We start from the raw sequence: 20000 nt of genomic DNA, 5'->3' as shown, positions 1-20000 counted from the left end.
AGAGCGCTTCGTTGCTTTAGATTTTACAATACTATTTAGAAACAAAACATGTAGAGTTATCTAATTCTTCCTCGTGTTGCGTGTTACAACTTCTCTGAGAAGTTAGCAAAGTTTGATAAAGTCTTTTGAATTTTAGGGTTAAGGGAATCTTTTACTTATTCGTGACATGCTTTCTTTGTTTTGAAATTAGTCATTGATTCTCAGTAGTTTGAACTGGAACTATCTTCAATTCTCAGAAAAGAATTAAAATAATCTATTTTGTAGTAAACAGCTGTTACATGTCATGTTATCTGTAATTACATTAGGCAGTTGTTTTCGTCGTTGTTCGTAATAATTTAGAAAACTTGCATTTTTTTTATCGGTGCTATTACATAATCGGGGTTGTGGTGGCGTATATGATAACATCCTTGACTTGTGATCGCCAGACTGGGGTTCGAGTTCCGCTCAAACTCATGAATTCCTTTGATCTTTGCAACCTCACCATTCTTGTGAGCTAAGGATGGGTGGTTTAGGGGATCCTATAGGTCTACCTGCTGAGTCATCAGCAGCCATTGCCTAGCCCTCCCTGGTCCTAGCTTGGGTTGAAAGGGGGCTTGGGCGTTGATAATATATATATATATAGTCAGTTTCTAGGGCACTGTCTTGCTTGATAGGGCAATGTCACTGTCCCTTGCCTCTGCCATTCATGAGTGACCTTTAAGCCTTAAATCGGCCGATTATTCCATCGTTTATCGTTTCAAGAGACTCAAACCTGAGTATTTCTCTTACTATCTTGGGTACACCCCACATCGTCTACACTGGGTACACACGCAGAGGCCACTTAACCTCCTTGGATACACATTCTCCTCATCCTCCTTGCTATTCTGCTAAGAATATTAAGAATATTCAGAGCAGTCAGTTCTGCAGGCGGTATAGCGTGGAAGGCCCCATCCTTCATAGCCTCTGACAAGTTGACGGCTATCTGAGAACAGTCTGACACCAAGATGGATGAAATGTATTTCCGGTGTTATGAATGATAATGCAACGATGCAAAATGATTCCCTGCGATGCTGTCGCATTATATACGAAAGCTTATACTCATGCATATGTATATGTGTGTATATATTATATATAATATGTATACACACATATATGTATATATATATATATATATATATATATATATATTTATATATATATATATATATATATATATGCAAAAGGAACACAGGGAAAATGAAAATAAGACTAGTGGCAGAGATGAGAATGTTGAGATGAATGTGTGGGGTGACAAGAAGAGATAAGATACGGAAAGAGGTAATTAGGGCTACCACAGGAGTTAGAAAACTATCAGATAAGATCCAAGAAAGTAGACTGAGGTGGTATGGTCATGTCATGAGAAGAGATAAACAGTATATTTGGAGGAGAGTGATGGAAATGGAGGTACAGGGAACGAGAAGGAGGGGGAGACCAAAGCGAAGGTGGGTGGACTGTATCAAGGATGACCTTCGATCAAAGGGATTAACCGGTGATGAGGTGTTGGACAGAGGTAGATGGAGAAAGCTAACCAGAAACATCGACCCCACATAGAAGTGGGAAAGATGTCGACAAAGAAGAAGAAGTTTTCCTATTTCCATTATTCCTTGTGGTTCTTTTGCATTTGAGCAACACATTTGCCTGTGATTTTTAGGCATATGTATATATATATATATATATATATATATATATATATATATATATATATATATATATATGTATATATATATATGTATATATATATATGTATATATATATATATATATATATATATATACATATACATATATATATATATATATATATATATATATATATATATATATAGAGGCCTATATATACATATATATGTGTATATATAAATGTATATATATATATATATATTTACTGTATGTTTACTGTATATTTACTGATTTTTAGGCATGTATTTTATGTTAACGAATTATATTATCATTGCGCCGTCAAAAATTCTAAGACAAAATCTCTCCGGACGAACTGAGTTCCAGTTAGGCTTCAGAAAAATACGAAAACGGTATTTACGTTTTTACTTTTGATATTTCTTTACAACACTCGTTTCGTACCACTCTACTACGTGATTTATCCCGAGTACTACATTGATTGAGCAATGGATTTGCACTTTAATATAAAGGCTATTGTGATGAAAATTTAGATTTTAAAATATTTCAAAACCCTGTAATTTCATTAGAAAGTATTGATAATTGAAAATTTCAAGAGGATCCTCTGAAATGGAAAATTTTAAGATTTAATTTGTAAATACATGATTGATTATTTCACAATGCTTCACAAATTTTCATTACCGATTCCATATGCTCCTCCCCCCACTCTTTCCAATTGTATTTTTTAATTAAACCTTTTTAAATTTTATAGTTTTCAAATAAATATTGCGCATAATTGATATTTTCTCATGTTGGAACCCTTGGGCTTATAGAATCTTGCTTTTCCAACTAGGGTTGTAGCTTAGCTAGTAATAATAATAATAATAATAATAATAATAATAATAATAATAATAATACTGGCAAATGCTATTCATAACTCACACACGATGTACATCCCTCTATTATGCATTCAAAAGTTCAAACTTGCAGCGAATATTTTTATGTTAAGCAGGCTGTTGTATCTCATCATAGTTTATATATAACAGGTCTATTTTAACGTACAGTAGTTGCCGATCATAAGATGTGTTATATTCAATATTCGTTGCTTCTCAAACAGTTTATTTGTTTTCTTATTTCCTTTCCTAGACGGCTTATTTTCCCTGTTGGATCCCTGCTTTTCCAACTAGGGTTGTAGCTTAGCTGGTAATAATAATAATAATAATAATAATAATAATAATAATAATAATAACTACAAAAGCACTCTGAGAGTGCAGATCTCCGCCACGACAGCTTATATCGGTCGGCCTTTTGCTTGACTTTGACCTTTGACCCAGGACTTTCAAAATTGAATCACTCCAACGTCTCAACATAACAATTAATCCCTGACAGTTCCACTACTCTATAAGTAAAATTGTGGCCAGGAATTTGTTCACAAACAAACAGACTAACGGACAAACAGAGGCGAAAACATAACCTCCTCCAAACTTCGTTGTTGGAGGTAATAATAATAATAATAATAATAATAATAATAATAATAATAATAATAATACAGGATAGCAAGAAACTGTATTCCTATGCTCCGCACTCAGTAAACTGCTGTCAATCATCTACCAACGAAATACATGTTTTTATTTTGCATAAAGCTCACGCACACATTGATTGCTCTTTTTGATATACTTTGAAAGCAGTCTGAAAATTCATGACTGCGAAACCAGGCGAACGTGTTGAAACGCTTATCGATGTTTTGAGGTCACGAGTAAATCGGTATTGACTGTATTACCAGGACCAGGGTTTAAACTTGAGCATGTGGCCATCTACCTTAGTTTTGCTGCTTTTTACCTTAGATTACCTTAAGACTTTTCCAATTTCCTTAAATTTGAAGCTACTAATAAAATACCATTACCTTAAAAATTACCTTGAAACCATGTCAATTACCTCAAATTAAGGTAGTTACCTTAAAAGTTTAAACCATGGTTGAATTTGACGACTTTCGTCTTCCGAGGTTCGTTGACCGATTGATTTGTTGGGTGTTTTCCTTACAATTCACCTCGGCTCTTAAACCCCAACTCGATCACTACTAGCCTTTCTCGGTGGGCTACTCTCGCGTTTGTAGCGAATGTTTTTATGTTGAACAAGCTGACATAATCTCTCTTTCTAGTTTATATTATGAAAGATCTATTTTAATGTTGTGTCTGATCTTAAAATACTTCTCTGATTGTTTATTTATTTCCATATTTTTTTTCCTCAGTGGGCTATTTTTCCCTGTTGGAGCCCTTGGGCTTATAGCATTCTGTTTTTCCAACTAGGGTTGTAACTTAATAATAATAATAATAATAATAATAATAATAATAATAATAATAATAATAATAATAGTGATAATAATGATGATAATAATAATAATAATAATGATAATAATAATAATAATAATAATGATAATAATAATAATAACACTGAGCATTGAAGAAATCTTTTGGTTTTAAAAATTCTTGCGTCTTCGATATGAATAGTTATTTTTCACTTTCATTTTTTTCAGATATTGTCAAACGTAGCGTATTTTTATCACCCATTTTATACAGACTATTCTTCCATAGCTTCATAAAGCCTATTTATGCCTTTGATCTTTTGTGTGGTGGTTAGGGACTTACCTCAACAAAGCAGACACTGCTGTTAGGAACTCTTCTTTGCTCAGGCCTTTTATATAGATTATTGTTTACTAATTTCAGTCTTATTTATTTATTTATTCACCGTCATCATCATAATCATCATCATCTCCTCCTATCTATCTTGAGCTTTTAGTTATTATTATTATTATTATTATTATTATTTTTATAACTTGCTAAGCTACAACCCCAGTTTGAAAAGGAGGATGCTATAAGCCCAAGGGCTCCAATAGGGAAAATACCCCAGTGAGGAAAGGAAACAAGAAAAAAATAGAATATTTTAAGAACAGTAACATTAAACTAAATATTTCCTGTATAAACTATAAAAAACTTTAACAAAACAATACTTCTCCATTCATCATCTCCTACTTCGCGCTCCATAATCATATGTTTATTTAATTAGATTTTGGAAGGTTAGAAGTGATTAAATTTATGTATTATTAGTATATAGATCTTATGTCGTAGTTTCAGAAATAGCTGCAGATTTTGAGTTTATTTGTAAGTTACGAAATGATCATGAAAATAACTTCAAAGCTTCTAGTTTATTAGGAGTCCCCTTTTACCCCCAGGCTCTTTGGAAATTTCCAACCCTTAACCCCCAAGGGGTTATTTTTTTCCCAGCACATTTTGCAGTATATTTTTTTTAAATTGCTCTAACAGCCTTAATTTTTGTCATAGAGAGGTCAGGTTGGTCTCATTCTCTTGGAAAATGCCTGAATTTTTTCAAAAAATTATCAAAAATATGAAAAAAAAAATTTTTATAGCATTTTTTTGCAAGGACGTACCGGTACGTCCATGGGGGTAAAGGGATGGGTTTTGTGAAACGTACCAGTACGTCCTTTGGGGGTAAAAGGGTTAAGCATGATTATATCAGCTTTAGCGTAATATATCAAGCGTTATTGAAAAAAAAAAAAATTCTTTAGGATCCCTCAAGAGGAAACCATTATTTTTTTCAAAATATTAATTTTAGGATTTATAACCGGTCGTGAGGGAGAGTATATTTATATTTCTTTTTGCTTTATTTTATTTTCGTATTTCCATATCCTAATATTTCATAATCTCTCTCTCTCTCTCTCTCTCTCTCTCTCTCTCTCTCTCTCTCTCTCTCTCTCTCTCTCTCTCTCAGGATTGATAGAAACGTCTTGGAAGGATTAAATGATTTACAGGGCTACACTCCATACCCATTACTCAACCACCCTCTCTCTCTCTCTCTCTCTCTCTCTCTCTCTCTCTCTCTCTCTCTCTCTCTCTCTCTCTCTCTCTCTCTCTCGGATGATCATATAACCCCTTAACCGAAGTAATATTTATATAGATAACCTTTTGCTTATTTCATGTAAATAAAAAGCTACTTGTATGTACTCTAGAATAATAAAGTTGATTGATATTCAGTATCAGGTCATGACAGCATTAGAAAGGTGACCAATGAATATCAGACATCGTTGAAATATAAGCTTCGGTGACCATTGCTAAAACAACGAGAAAATTTTATTTCTGAATGAAATATACTAACCACTAAAAGTCGTAAGTTTTGATAAAACCCCTCCTTTGGAGATCATGGAAAATTAAATTTTCATATTTAATGTGAAATACTAACTTTTTACAAGAAATACGAGCTATCTTATGACAGGCAAATAACGTTAATAGCAAAGGAAATAAGATCCACACTAAACATGCAACACTTTGAAGACAAGAAACTTACTACGTTGCAGAGATAAACATGCTAGCCTCGACACGCAACACATTTCGTGACTTAGGAACATTCCTACCCATACATACGTGTGGTATAAACCATATAAGTGCTCAAACTTATATATACAGCTCTTGGACACGCATGCTATCACGGTGACAAAACCCAAACACGATAAATATAATTGAAAAGAGTAAACATTGTTAGTTACCCTCATGTTGTTCTTTAAGATTAACATGGGGTTGGGATGGCCTTTTGGAAACGTCCCTGTCAGGCGATCTATCGGGATGGGGTACGAGTCCCGCTTACACTTAATAGTTTCTTGTAGTGTCGGCAACCTCACCATCCTTGTTTTAGTGAGCTTATAACTCTACCTGCTGAGTCATCAGCAGCTATAGCCTGGCCCTCCCTGTTCCTACCTTGGGTGTAGAGGGGCTTAAGTGCTGATGATATATATATATATATATATATATATATATATATATATATATATATATATATATATATTATATATATATATATATATATATATATATATATATATATATATATATATGGTCAGTCTCTAGGGCATTGTTACTGTCCCTTGTCTCTGTCATTCATGAGTGGCCTTTAAACCTTTAGATCGTTGCTTGCACGGGAGATTTCTCTTTAGATTCGTAGCGCAATATTCTAATTCTATTGCATCGATTTACTGGTAAAGAAATAAGAATAAAATATGAAAAGGACGGTTATTAATATTCCCCTAATTACCTCCGCCAACTAAGATGGAAGGAGGTTATCTTTTACCTCCTGTTTGTGTGTTTGTTTGTTTGTGAACAGGTTCCTGGACCCAATTTTAATCGTAGAGTGATAAAATTTACAGAGATTAACTGTTATGTAAAAAGCTGGAAAATTATTAAATTTGGGAAGGTCAAGGTCTATGGTCAAGGTCACGGTCAAGCAAAATTTCCAATACTAGTAATCAGCCACAAGTTTGGACATCGTTGTCACAGAGACTTCAAACTTGGTTCATATTTGAGTGTATGAAAAGCCACGTTAATTAATACGTGTTAAGGTCAAAGGTCAAGGTTAAGGGTGAGCAAAAGGTCGAGAAATGAGCTGCGGCGGCGTAGGTCTGGGCTCTACTGAGTGCATTCAAGTTACTTAATGTCCCATCAAAAATTGAATGATCAACGGAGTTATTACCACTAAATGCTTTCGTAACTAGTAAAAGTCATTAACCTTGCAATCACGGATCACAAGAACCATTTCAAGCTTTTGAAAAGTCGTAAGAAAATTAGGGAAACTTGTAAGTTGTAAACATCCAGTTTGCAGAGTCAAATTAAAAACTCCACAGTCCCAAAAAAATTGAAACGTGAAAAGGAAGTTTTACTTCTGCGAGATGAAGTTCTTGAAGATGTCAGAATACGACTTGAGTGAAAGGCTGGGCATGGGAAAGGTTGGGCGTAAGAAAGATTGGGCGTGGGAAAGGATGAGTGTGGGAAAGGTTGGGTGTGGGAAAGGTTGGGCGTAAGAAAGGTTGGGCGTGAGAGATAACCATGAAAAACAACGACAATAAAACAATGCAGATAAATTCAAGAATAATTCAGCTGCAGAAAAAAAAACAATAAAGATAAATAAAAGAATAAAGAAAATAAGCAAATGTAGATTTTTACTGTAGGTAAATCTTATTAAGTTACTGAAAGAAGAGTGTAGCAGAAGACTGAAAAATGAGAAAAATATTGACATAAGACTAACAGCAATAAGGAGCATATTATTATTATTATTATTATTATTATTATTATTACTTGCTAAGCTACAACCCTAGTTGAAAAAGCAGGATGCTATAAGCCCAAAGGCTCCTACAAGGAAAAATAGCCCCGTGAGGAAAGGAAATAAACTACGAGAGAAATAATGAACAATATATGATATGTTAAGAACATTAACAACATTAAAATAAATCTTCCTTTTATAGACAAGAAAAACTTTAAGAAAAGCAAGAGGAAGAAGAATAAGATTGAAAAGTGTGCCCGAGTGTACCCTCAAGCAAGAGTCTAATATTAAAAGCTACTGAAAGAAAAGTATAGTAGAATAGATGAAAATGAGAAAAGAAACTAGGATAATAGGAGTAACGGAGTAACAAGGAGCATATACCAATACAAGAGGCTAATCTTAATAAGAAGCATATATTAATAAAAGAGGTTAATCTTAATAAGAAGCAAATACCAATGAAAGAGGTTAATCTTAATAAGAAGCAAATACCAATAAAAGAGGTTAATCTCAATAAGAAGCAAATACCAATAAAAGAGGTTAATCTTAATGAGAAGCATTTACCAATAAAAGAGGTTAATCTTAATGAGAAGCATTTACCAATAAAAGAGGTTAATCTTAATGAGAAGCATTTACCAATAAAAGAGGTTAATCTTAATGAGAAGCATTTACCAATAAAAGAGGTTAATCTTAATAAGAAGCAAATACCAATCAAGAGGTTAATCTTAATAAGAAGCATATATTAATAAAAGAGGTTAATCTTAATAAGAAACATATACCAATAAAAAAACGTGACTCGTATTAAGCTACTGGAAGGAAAATGTTCCAGAAGATGGGAAAATGAGAAAAGAAAATAAGATAATAAGAACAATGGAATAACAAGGAGTATAAGCCAATTAAAAGAAAATCTGACACATCCGTTTTTACAAGCTCAAGGGTAACATACACCGAACGATATTAGCTTGATACCTCTCCACATTTTGAAATATGAATTAGATAATGAGATCCGCGTCGCAGCTGCTGCTATATCCCTCATTAAACGGAGGAATTAAAGATTCGCGTCGTATATCTCATTAGGAGGCGGTGTATTGGGTTTCATTATTCCCAATTTGCATCTGTTATACAGAACACGCGCTGGCATTTAGTTAATTAAGCGCGGCGTGCCTGCCAAAGCTGGCTTTTGTATCAGTTGGCTGAATGAACTGCTGCTGCAGAAGTAGAAGAAGAAGAAGAAATGGTTCTGGCGTTCGCTGGAAACGCTGCAGTGATGGTAAAGGGGGCTGGTTTCAATTCCAGTTTCATCTGGATAGATGCTCACCAGAACGTCAGCCGGGCAAGCCCAACCCCTCACTGCTGCTGTGGAAGAAGAAGAAGAAGAAGAAGGAGAAGAAGAAAATGTTTTGGCGTTCGCTGGAAAAGCTGGTTTTAGTGGCGTTCGCTGGAAAAGCTGGTTTTAGTTCATTTTCAAAACAACAGATGCTCACCAGAACGTCAGCCTGGCAAGCCCAACCCCCTACTGCTGTTATGAAGAAGAAGAAGAAGAAGAAGAAGAAATGGTTGTGGCGTTCGCTGGAAACGCTGCAGTGATGGTTAAGGTAAATGTGTCTGGTTTTATTTCCAGTTTCATCAGAATAGAAGCTCACCCGAACGCCAACCCCCACCACTGCGGTGCCCAACCACAGCAGTAGCCTCCTTAGTAAACAACTGAGATTCGGTCCGAAGCCGAAATCGATCTGTTGCCATGCGAATGATAGGGCAACATGTTACCACTGTACTAGCCAGTAGTAGGAAAGAATCTTAATGAGTGATTATGTATGATTTTACGTCGTCGCAGTTCGAGGATATAATTTGTGATTTTTTATAAATTAAATATAGTTAAAAAATAAAATATTACATGTCTAGATATCTAAATGTAACATGCCTTAAATTGTAAGTGTTCACAGAAGTAGAAAAGAATCTTGCTAGCTTAATGAGTGATTCATGTGTTCTGCTAAGACGTGGCAGTTAAGAATAAATTTATTATTATTTTGTAAATCTAATACAGTCAGAAACCAAAAAAAAAAAAAAAAAAAAAAAGAATATCATAAGAATAAATATTTAAATGTAAGATGTCCATAAATTATAATTGTTTACAGTCACTCGAATTAGAATCACCCTATATAATATAGAGCAAGTGTCTGGCTATATATAGGTAGTGGTTATTATTATTATTATTATTATTATTATTATTATTGTTGTTGTTGTTGTTGTTATTATTATTATTATTATTATCTATATATTAATACGATAGCGTGTGTGTTATTTATTTTGTGTCACACTTTAAAGAAAACGAAAATAATATCATGGTATACTCTTACAAATTCACATTAGACTTTGATTACTTAGCCAAAGCACATCTTATATAGTTTTCCCAATTCATGTATTGCTCATTTTTTTAAATAAATATACAAGTCAAATCTTATCACATTTTATTCAAACATGTATAGGTTAGGAACAAAATAATTAGTATTGAAAATTTCATTTCGTGTAATTTACAAGTGTTCCACGAGTTATTATTATTATGATTGTTGTTGTTGTTTTATATATATATATATATATATATATATATATATATATATATATATTATATATATATATACTGTATATATATATATATATATATATATATATATATATATATATATATATATGTTAATATATTCATGTTTATAAATATATTTCTTTTTTTTCCTGTCACGCTGAGTGGCAACCACTCCAAAAGCACAATCTCCCACAAATTGCTACACTGCCGTATGTAGTTAGGAAAGGGGGGAAGGGGTAGAAAGTATTCAATCTGCACGTGTCTGTGCATATTTAACTAAATATTTACCCATCTTTCTTGACGGGTTGCGTACAATAGATTCTTAGAAATGGTAAAAAAAAAAAGTTCCGATTATCCACTCTAAATATTGGAAAAATACCACGTTTCAGAATATACGAAAATGCTTCTAGTCTATGATATTGAAAGTTTCTTATCTTGAAAGGGAGATTCACACAAACACACACACACACAGACAACTGGACCGATAACCTTGCTCATATCGTATATCAAAAGCTGGCCCCGTATCTGAAGCCATATCCAATAATTAGAGTTTATCCTTTCAGGGAGAAGTGTCTAAAATTTCAAAACTTCGTGGAAGTTGAACCATCTTTGGAAGGATGTTGGATTCTTGTTGGAAACTCGGCTGGTACATGAAAATCTTATTTGATATTGACAAAACTCGGGATTTATATACGAACGTGAAGTTTATATATATATATATATATATATATATATATATATATATATATATATATATATATATATATATATATATACTGCATGTATACTGTTTGTATATAGATACACCTATATACACATGAATATGGGTATATATATAGGTTTATATGTATGCATATACTGTATGTGGGTGCTAAATCTAAATTAATTAGGCGGAACTTTATATGAACCCTTTTCAGAATTAGGATTTTATAACATATATATATATATATATATATATATATATATATATATATATATATATATATATATATATGCTTATGTTTGCGGGCTTTGCTATACATCAAGATAAATAACAAAAACTTAGCTTTCATATACTAAGAGAAAAATTAGATTTTACTTAAAGGTAAACATGACAACTAATGGCATGGCGTGTGGTTTTGCATACACTACAACAATTAGATTATTTCATGTTTTCTCTGAAAATATATTATGTGACTTTAACCACACCATGGCTTCATAGGAATAAATTTTCCACTAAATAATCTTATGAGTTAATAATCTTACACTTGGTTTGACATTAGGTTTCAGTTTCGTTTTTTACTCTGTATTATTCTGTCCATCTGCTGAGTCATCAGACGCCATTACCACCCCCTCCTTGGTCCTAGTTTGGGTGGAGAGGGCCTTAGGCTCTGATCATATGTATATATAGTCAATCTCTAGGGCATTATCTCTCTCCTTTGCCTCTGCCATTCGTGGGAGGCGTTTAAACTTTTAAACGAACAAAAAGGCATTCTATTCTAGGAAGAAATTGAGAGTATTCGATTATTTCATTTGACATGTGTTCTCTTATACCAAAACGAATACAATCACAAACTTAATCAAAGAATTACGGAATATATCTACCTTTATTTTTGTTTATCTGCCAGGAATGATCGCTCCAGCAAATTAAAATATTCACCTTTAGTAAATTAATATACCTCTTATCTCTTTTACCTATCATAAGAATGATTGGTGCAGCAAATTGAAATATTCTACCTTGAGTAAACTAAATGTTGACCTTCTTCTCTTGCAGTATGGCAGTTGGACCCGACGGACTTACAGATTACCAGAGGAAAATGAATTCTCAGGAAAAGTGCAATAATTTCATGAGACAGTTCCGTGACGATGAGTCTCGGGAACTCAAGAAGCTCACGGCCAACCAGTTCATGGAAGTATGGAGTCACTACGACGCTGATGGTGAGTACATATTTTGTGGGGCTCTTTTTCTAGTCTGAATCTCTTTTTATTCTAATATATTTCGTGTTTTTACCCAATTTTCACATTTTTTCCTTGTTTATAATTAGGTATATTACAATCTATTTTATGTTTTTACCCAGTTTTCTTATTTTTTTCCGTATTCATAGATAGTTACTTTATTTTTTTATGCACTTTGTAGGTAGTAGGTTGGCAACGGCACTAGTCACCCGTTGAGATACTACCGCTAGAAAGTTTTGGGGTCTTTTGACTAGTTAGATAGTACTACATTGGATCCTTCTCTCCGGTTACGGTTCATTTTCCCTTTTCCTACACACTCACACACACTGAATAGTCTAGCCTATTCTTTACATATTCTCCTCTCTCCTCATATCCCTGACAACACATATTACCAAACAATTCTTCTTCACCCAAGGGGTTACTGCAATAATTGTTCAATGGCCACTTTCCTCTTGGTAAGGGTAGAAGAGACTCTTTAGCTATGGTAAGCCGCTCTTCTAGGAGAAGGACACTTCAAAATCAAACTATCGTTCTCTAGTCTTGGGTAGTGCCATAGCCTCTGTACCATGGTCTTTCACTGTCTTGGGTTAGTTTAAAGAGGAGATATTTATTGCAATGTCGTTACTCTTCTTAAAATATCCCAATTTCCTTGTTTCCTTTCCTCACTGAGCTATTTTCCTTATTGGAGCCTCTGGGCTTATAGCATCCTGCTTTTCCAACTAGGGTTGTAGCTTAGCAAGTAATAATGATTATAATAATAATTACCTTTTTTCCCTGTTTGTATAGCTAGGTATTTATTTTTCTATGTATTTACTTTCAAAGTTATTTTAACTCACGTATCGTTACAATGATTGTATGTTCTAAATACTTTTACTATTTAATATTCCTGTTTTTACCATTTTTTTTTTAACTTTCCCTTGTTTTTATAGGTAGGTACTTTATTTTACTATGGATTTACTTTTAGTCATTTATTTTTTTCATTCCCATTCTGTTACAATAATCATACATTTAATCACTATTTTTTATAATTTTTTGCTGTTTACGTGTTAAATCCTTGGGAATCGTTTTTGTTTCACACATTGTTAATAACTTCTATATTTATTCAAGTAGGAGTATTTTTTCGACTTTTGAATTACATTTAATTTCACACTTTTACTTGAGTCAAATATTCACAGGTTTATTAAACTTTCACTTAGAATTTCAAGTATCACAAAGATGCTGGTTTTCTTTACTTTAAAAATTCACAAATGTTTTTACGATTATTCTTTTCATTTGTATTTTTTTTTCTACAAGAAATGGTGACACTGCTTAGTCAAGCTACAAAGGGTTAAGGTTTCCCTCTTAGTAGCAGCGATGCCACGTTTCAAATTCCACCCGTCTATCTTTAATCCATGCCCGCTTGATATAGAGAAGATATGGCAATTTGCTCGAAGGAGAGAAATGCCACTTTACCTTGGCGCTCGATCTTTGATCAATGCTCGCTTGATATAGAGAAGATATGGCAATTTGCTCGAAGGAGAGAAATGCCACTTTACCTTGGCGCTCGATCTTTGATCAATGCTCGCTTGATATAGAGAAGATATGGCAATTTGCTCGAAGGAGAGAAATGCCACTTTACCTCTGCGGTCGATCTTTGATCAATGCTCGCTTGATATAGAGAAGATATGGCAATTTGCTCGAAGGAGAGAAATGCCACTTTACCTCGGTGGTCGATCTTTGATCAATGCTCGCTTAATATACAGAAGATATGGCAATTTGCTCGAAGGAGAGAAATGCCACTTTACCTCTGCGGTCGATCTTTGATCAATGCTCGCTTGATATAGAGAAGATATGGCAATTTGCTCGAAGGAGAGAAATGCCACTTTACCTCTGCGGTCGATCTTTGATCAATGCTCGCTTGATATAGAGAAGATATGGCAATTTGCTCGAAGGAGAGAAATGCCACTTTACCTCGGTGGTCGATCTTTGATCAATGCTCGCTTAATATACAGAAGATATGGCAATTTGCTCGAAGGAGAGAAATGCCACTTTACCTCTGCGGTCGATCTTTGATCAATGCTCGCTTGATATAGAGAAGATATGGCAATTTGCTCGAAGGAGAGAAATGCCACTTTACCTCTGCGGTCGATCTTTGATCAATGCTCGCTTGATATAGAGAAGATATGGCAATTTGCTCGAAGGAGAGAAATGCCACTTTACCTTGGCGCTCGATCTTTGATCAATGCTCGCTTGATATAGAGAAGATATGGCAATTTGCTCGAAGGAGAGAAATGCCACTTTACCTCGGCGGTCGATCTTTGATCAATGCTCGCTTGATATAGAGAAGATATGGCAATTTGCTCGAAGGAGAGAAATGCCACTTTACCTCGGCGGTCGATCTTTGATCAATGCCCGCTTGATATAGAGAAGATATGGCAATTTGCTCGAAGGAGAGAAATGCCACTTTACCTCGGCGGTCGATCTTTGATCAATGCCCGCTTGATATAGAGAAGATATGGCAATTTGCTCGAAGGAGAGAAATGCCACTTTACCTCGGCGGTCGATCTTTGATCAATGCTCGCTTGATATAGAGAAGATATGGCAATTTGCTCGAAGGAGAGAAATGCCACTTTACCTCGGCGGTCGATCTTTGATCAATGCTCGCTTGATATAGAGAAGATATGGCAATTTGCTCGAAGGAGAGAAATGCCACTTTACCTCGGCGGTCGATCTTTGATCAATGCTCGCTTGATATAGAGAAGATATGGCAATTTGCTCGAAGGAGAGAAATGCCACTTTACCTCGGTGGTCGATCTTTGATCAATGCTCGCTTGATATAGAGAAGATATGGCAATTTGCTCGAAGGAGAGAAATGCCACTTTACCTCTGCGGTCGATCTTTGATCAATGCTCGCTTGATATAGAGAAGATATGGCAATTTGCTCGAAGGAGAGAAATGCCACTTTACCTCTGCGGTCGATCTTTGATCAATGCTCGCTTGATATAGAGAAGATATGGCAATTTGCTCGAAGGAGAGAAATGCCACTTTACCTCTGCGGTCGATCTTTGATCAATGCTCGCTTGATATAGAGAAGATATGGCAATTTGCTCGAAGGAGAGAAATGCCACTTTACCTCGGTGGTCGATCTTTGATCAATGCTCGCTTGATATAGAGAAGATATGGCAATTTGCTCGAAGGAGAGAAATGCCACTTTACCTCTGCGGTCGATCTTTGATCAATGCTCGCTTGATATAGAGAAGATATGGCAATTTGCTCGAAGGAGAGAAATGCCACTTTACCTCTGCGGTCGATCTTTGATCAATGCTCGCTTGATATAGAGAAGATATGGCAATTTGCTTGAAGGAGAGAAATGCCACTTTACCTCGGTGGTCGATCTTTGATCAATGCTCGCTTGATATAGAGAAGATATGGCAATTTGCTCGAAGGAGAGAAATGCCACTTTACCTCTGCGGTCGATCTTTGATCAATGCTCGCTTGATATAGAGAAGATATGGCAATTTGCTCGAAGGAGAGAAATGCCACTTTACCTCGGTGGTCGATCTTTGATCAATGCTCGCTTGATATAGAGAAGATATGGCAATTTGCTCGAAGGAGAGAAATGCCACTTTACCTCTGCGGTCGATCTTTGATCAATGCTCGCTTGATATAGAGAAGATATGGCAATTTGCTCGAAGGAGAGAAATGCCACTTTACCTCTGCGGTCGATCTTTGATCAATGCTCGCTTGATATAGAGAAGATATGGCAATTTGCTCGAAGGAGAGAAATGCCACTTTACCTCGGTGGTCGATCTTTGATCAATGCTCGCTTAATATACAGAAGATATGGCAATTTGCTCGAAGGAAAAAATACCATTTTACCAGAACGCGATGAATGAGTTTAAGAAAGTATCACAATACTAATCTTGAATAATTATACTTTATCTTGCTAATGACTGATTAATAAAGGCACAGTTTAGGTGTACGAATTAATGTTATACCGTCACGTTCAAGTTTTAAAATATAAGTTGAATTTTTAAAGAATCCTAATAGTTTTAAATAAAATTAATTTGAATTTAATGTACACACATTGGTATTTATAAAGAAGTGACTGACAACTTATATGTATATATATATATATATATATATATATATATATATGTGTGTGTGTGTGTGTGTATGTGTGTACACATATTATATATATATATATATATATATATATATATGTGTGTGTGTGTGTGTATACATATATATGTATATAGATAGATTTATATATACATATATATATATATATATATATATATATATATATATATATATATATACATACATAAAATGGCAATAACTTTATTATTTAATGAATAGCTCACTACGATCATAAAAAGGATTAATATCCAGCAATTTATCCGAAGAGAAATAGATTCGAAATTATCAAAACTTTCTTTTATATTTATCAAAAAAAAAATCCTCAATTTATCATTACCGAGACTTAGTTATTTATTCGTTTGTTTTATAGCACATTTATCAACTCGACAGCCACATAGAAATATCCTGTTTCTATCGAACAAAGTGCGAATGGTGTTATTAATTGCCAAATGTTAATGGGACTTTTGCAATGTCAGCGTGTAAACTCAGGGTTAGAAATATTGAAGACTAATGACTGTGACTCATTAGATCTATAAAAAAAAAAAAAACATTTCGGTAATTATATTGTCCTGATTTTGTGAGGAATTGACGACATTTGTTGGCCTAATTAACATTGAAATTCAAAGTTAATCTGCTTTAATGAAGTTATATTCGAATTTTATTTTTGTGGAGAGAGAGAGAGAGAGAGAGAGAGAGAGAGAGAGAGAGAGAGAGTGAGAGAGAGAGAGTGGTGGCGTTGAGTTCATATTTAAAGTTAGTCTGCTTTAATGAAGTTTTAATAAAATTTATTTTGTGGAGAGAGAGAGAGAGAGAGAGAGAGAGAGAGAGAGAGAGAGAGAGAGAGAGAGAGAGAGAGAGAGAGAGAGAGAGAGTAGGGGGCGGGCGTTGAGTAGCATGTTATACTTGCCTTCATTCTTGGCACATGATTTATTTCCATTGGTATTTGTGATCAACGAGGGAGTATGAAATGAGATATGTCCTAAGCACGTTATTCTAAAGATGAAATATCGCTTTCGTATGAAGAATGAACCGGCAAGTGCAAATAAAAATCCAGTGTTCCTTATTAAGTTTTCCTAACTAATTATAGGTACATGAGAGTGGTTAGATGTTTCCTAATTTGCATGTAGTTTTTATTTATGAATTTTAATGAGAAAAGCAAATAAGAAGTTTTACATGAAAACTATTGAAGGATTATTCCATGGAACCTTACGCCAGGTTTATTAATAAGTCCGTAGAGTAAAGGACTCCTTGTTCACACGTATACAAAGTATATTCCTTTTCATTTAGTGGCCCATGAACAGGGTAAGGAAATGCCTCTGTACAGACCAAGCCTTTAGATAAAAGGAAGATAGTCGAAATATAAATAATGAGACTTCATTGTTATTATTATAATTCTCAGTATTTTTGTTGTTATTAATATTACAATTGCGTAATGAGCACATAGATATATACTTAGATATCCTTGTAGAATATACCTGATGTTCATCAACTTCAACATCTGGCTTCCCCAGAAGTAGTAGCCCTATCTAAGATAGAGTCTTGCTAATGATTGGTTACAGACTCCTAATTCTTTTCGTAAAACCAACTTGTAAAAGTTTATAATCAAATTGTCTTGAGGATATGAACTGGGCAGAAATCTGATACTGTTTTTTTTTTTTTTTTTTTCTGATGATGAAAGTCGGGCAGCCAATTATAGAACTTTTAACAGCTTGTTTTGAATAGTATTGGTATAGACCATTACCTTAATTAAGCGAAAATGTAGCTGAAAAATATTTTTTTCCTCCGAAAGGGGTTTCAGTTTACAGACAGCTAGAAACAACAACAGCTCAAAGAATTGAAAGACCAAATTTTATCTTGCTTGAGGGTACACAAGGCCACGCTATTCTATCTTATTTCTCCTCCTCTTGTTTTGTTAAAGTTTTTTTTATAGTTTATATAGAAAATGTTTTTTTAATGTTGTTAATGTTCTTGAAATATTTTATTTTTCCTTGTTTCCTTTCCTCACTGAGATAATAATAACGAAGATTGGTCTTTCTTGATATCTGATTAGTACAGATTGGGTCGTCAGTCTTGACGTTTGAATAGAAATTAACATCTTAATTTAAAGGTTTAAGGTGTCTGATTTCAGTTCCAGTCTCATTAGATTAGAGGCTCACCAGAACGTCAGCCGGGAAAGCCCAACCAGCCACTGTGGTGCCCAACCATAGCAGTGGCCTCCCCAGTAAACAGCTGGAACTCACGGTCCCGGGCGGGGATTGATCTTCTGTCATGCAAATGCTAGGCAAAGACGTTAGAAAAAACTTTCGACCTTCCTGGCGTTGAAAAAAATCCTGGCTTGATATTTGGTTAGGAAAAATTACGTCGTGAGTCTTGACGTTGGATAAGAAAATAACCTTTTTCGTTTATCTTGCTTTGTTCATTAGAAAATAACTTTGTCTTTCCCGGTCTTGAAAAACATAATTCGTGCCTTTCTTGGTATGTCGTTAGGAAAGATTACGTCACCAGTCTTGACACTTAAATAACCTCTTCGTTCATCTTGATTTTTTTTTATATATAAAAAACCTTTGACTTTTTTTTTATAAAAAACAGCTGACCTTCCTGGCCTTCAAAGAAACCTCCGATTTGCCTCCTTGGTTTTAGATAGATAAAGGCCTCTTTGTGTATGTAGTCTTTGCAAATGGAAGGACCTCTATTTCTCCAAGATTCTGAACAACAAACGCTGTCTTCGTCTTTCGAGGTGATGAATAAGGAAATACTTAGTAAGATTACATCGCCAGTCTTGACGCTTAAATACAGAATAACCTCTTCGTCTATCTTGTTTATTTTTTTTTTATTTTTTTTTCATTATTAAAAAAAACCTTTGACCTTCCTGCCCTTCAAAGAAACCTCAGATTTACCTTCTTGGTTTTGTGTAGATAAAGACCTCTTTGCCTTTGTAGTCTTTGCAAATGAAACGACCTCTATTTCTCCAAGATTCTGAACAACAAATGACCCCATCGTCTTTTAAGGTGATGGATAAGGAAATATTTCTTTGTGTTTCTTCACTTTGAGTAAAGAAAACACTTTATGTCTGCTTAAACAGGGAAATAACTTAGTGTTTTCATGCTTTGAAAATAGAAAAGGACGGTTGTCTGTCTTAGCTCTTCGATTAAAGAAAACTCTCTTTTGTCTTTATGCACTTGTGAAAAGAAAGGTATCTTAAGCTATTATTTTTTCAATGAATGACTTCCTAGTCTTCTTGGGGTAACGTCCCTGACTGGTGAACACCAGATTGGGGTTCGAGTCCCGCTCAAACTCGTTGGTTTATTTGGTCGCTGCAACCTCACAATCCCGTGTGCGGAATATTGCCATCCGGAAAATTGCCATTGTAAAAAAATACTTCTTTTCATTTATTATGGTTGTAGAAACTTTATGTAACTTGAAATTACATTAAGGAAATATATAGAAGAAAGAATACAGAAGATAGAACAGAACTTATTTATTGAGTATTTTTTAAAAACTACGTCATAAAAAATACATAAATAAAAACAGAACTTGTTTATTTAAAAAAAAGAAAACATGCATGTTATATGCAATTGAACCTAAATATATAATTTTATCATCATAACTGCTGTAGTTTAAGACGATGTTCT

At 34.3% G+C, this 20000-nt stretch overlaps 1 protein-coding gene across 9 annotated transcripts in view; it reads left to right on the top strand.

Annotated features, from left to right (window-relative positions):
• The window catches only part of Cbp53E (Calbindin 53E), a 322899-nt gene that overhangs the window by 204094 nt on the left and 98805 nt on the right, over window positions 1-20000 (top strand). For all 9 annotated transcript variants that reach the window (XM_068385498.1, XM_068385500.1, XM_068385501.1 and 6 more), the window contains one exon: window positions 12065-12228. In XM_068385498.1, the coding sequence (XP_068241599.1) occupies window positions 12066-12228 (163 nt within the window). In that variant the 5' untranslated portion in view covers window position 12065. The remainder of the gene's footprint in view (window positions 1-12064; window positions 12229-20000) is intronic.

The sequence above is a fragment of the Palaemon carinicauda genome, chromosome 13, assembly GCF_036898095.1.
Source record: "Palaemon carinicauda isolate YSFRI2023 chromosome 13, ASM3689809v2, whole genome shotgun sequence".
NCBI classification, from domain to species: domain Eukaryota; kingdom Metazoa; phylum Arthropoda; class Malacostraca; order Decapoda; family Palaemonidae; genus Palaemon; species Palaemon carinicauda.
This window is presented reverse-complemented; position numbering and strand designations above follow the sequence as displayed.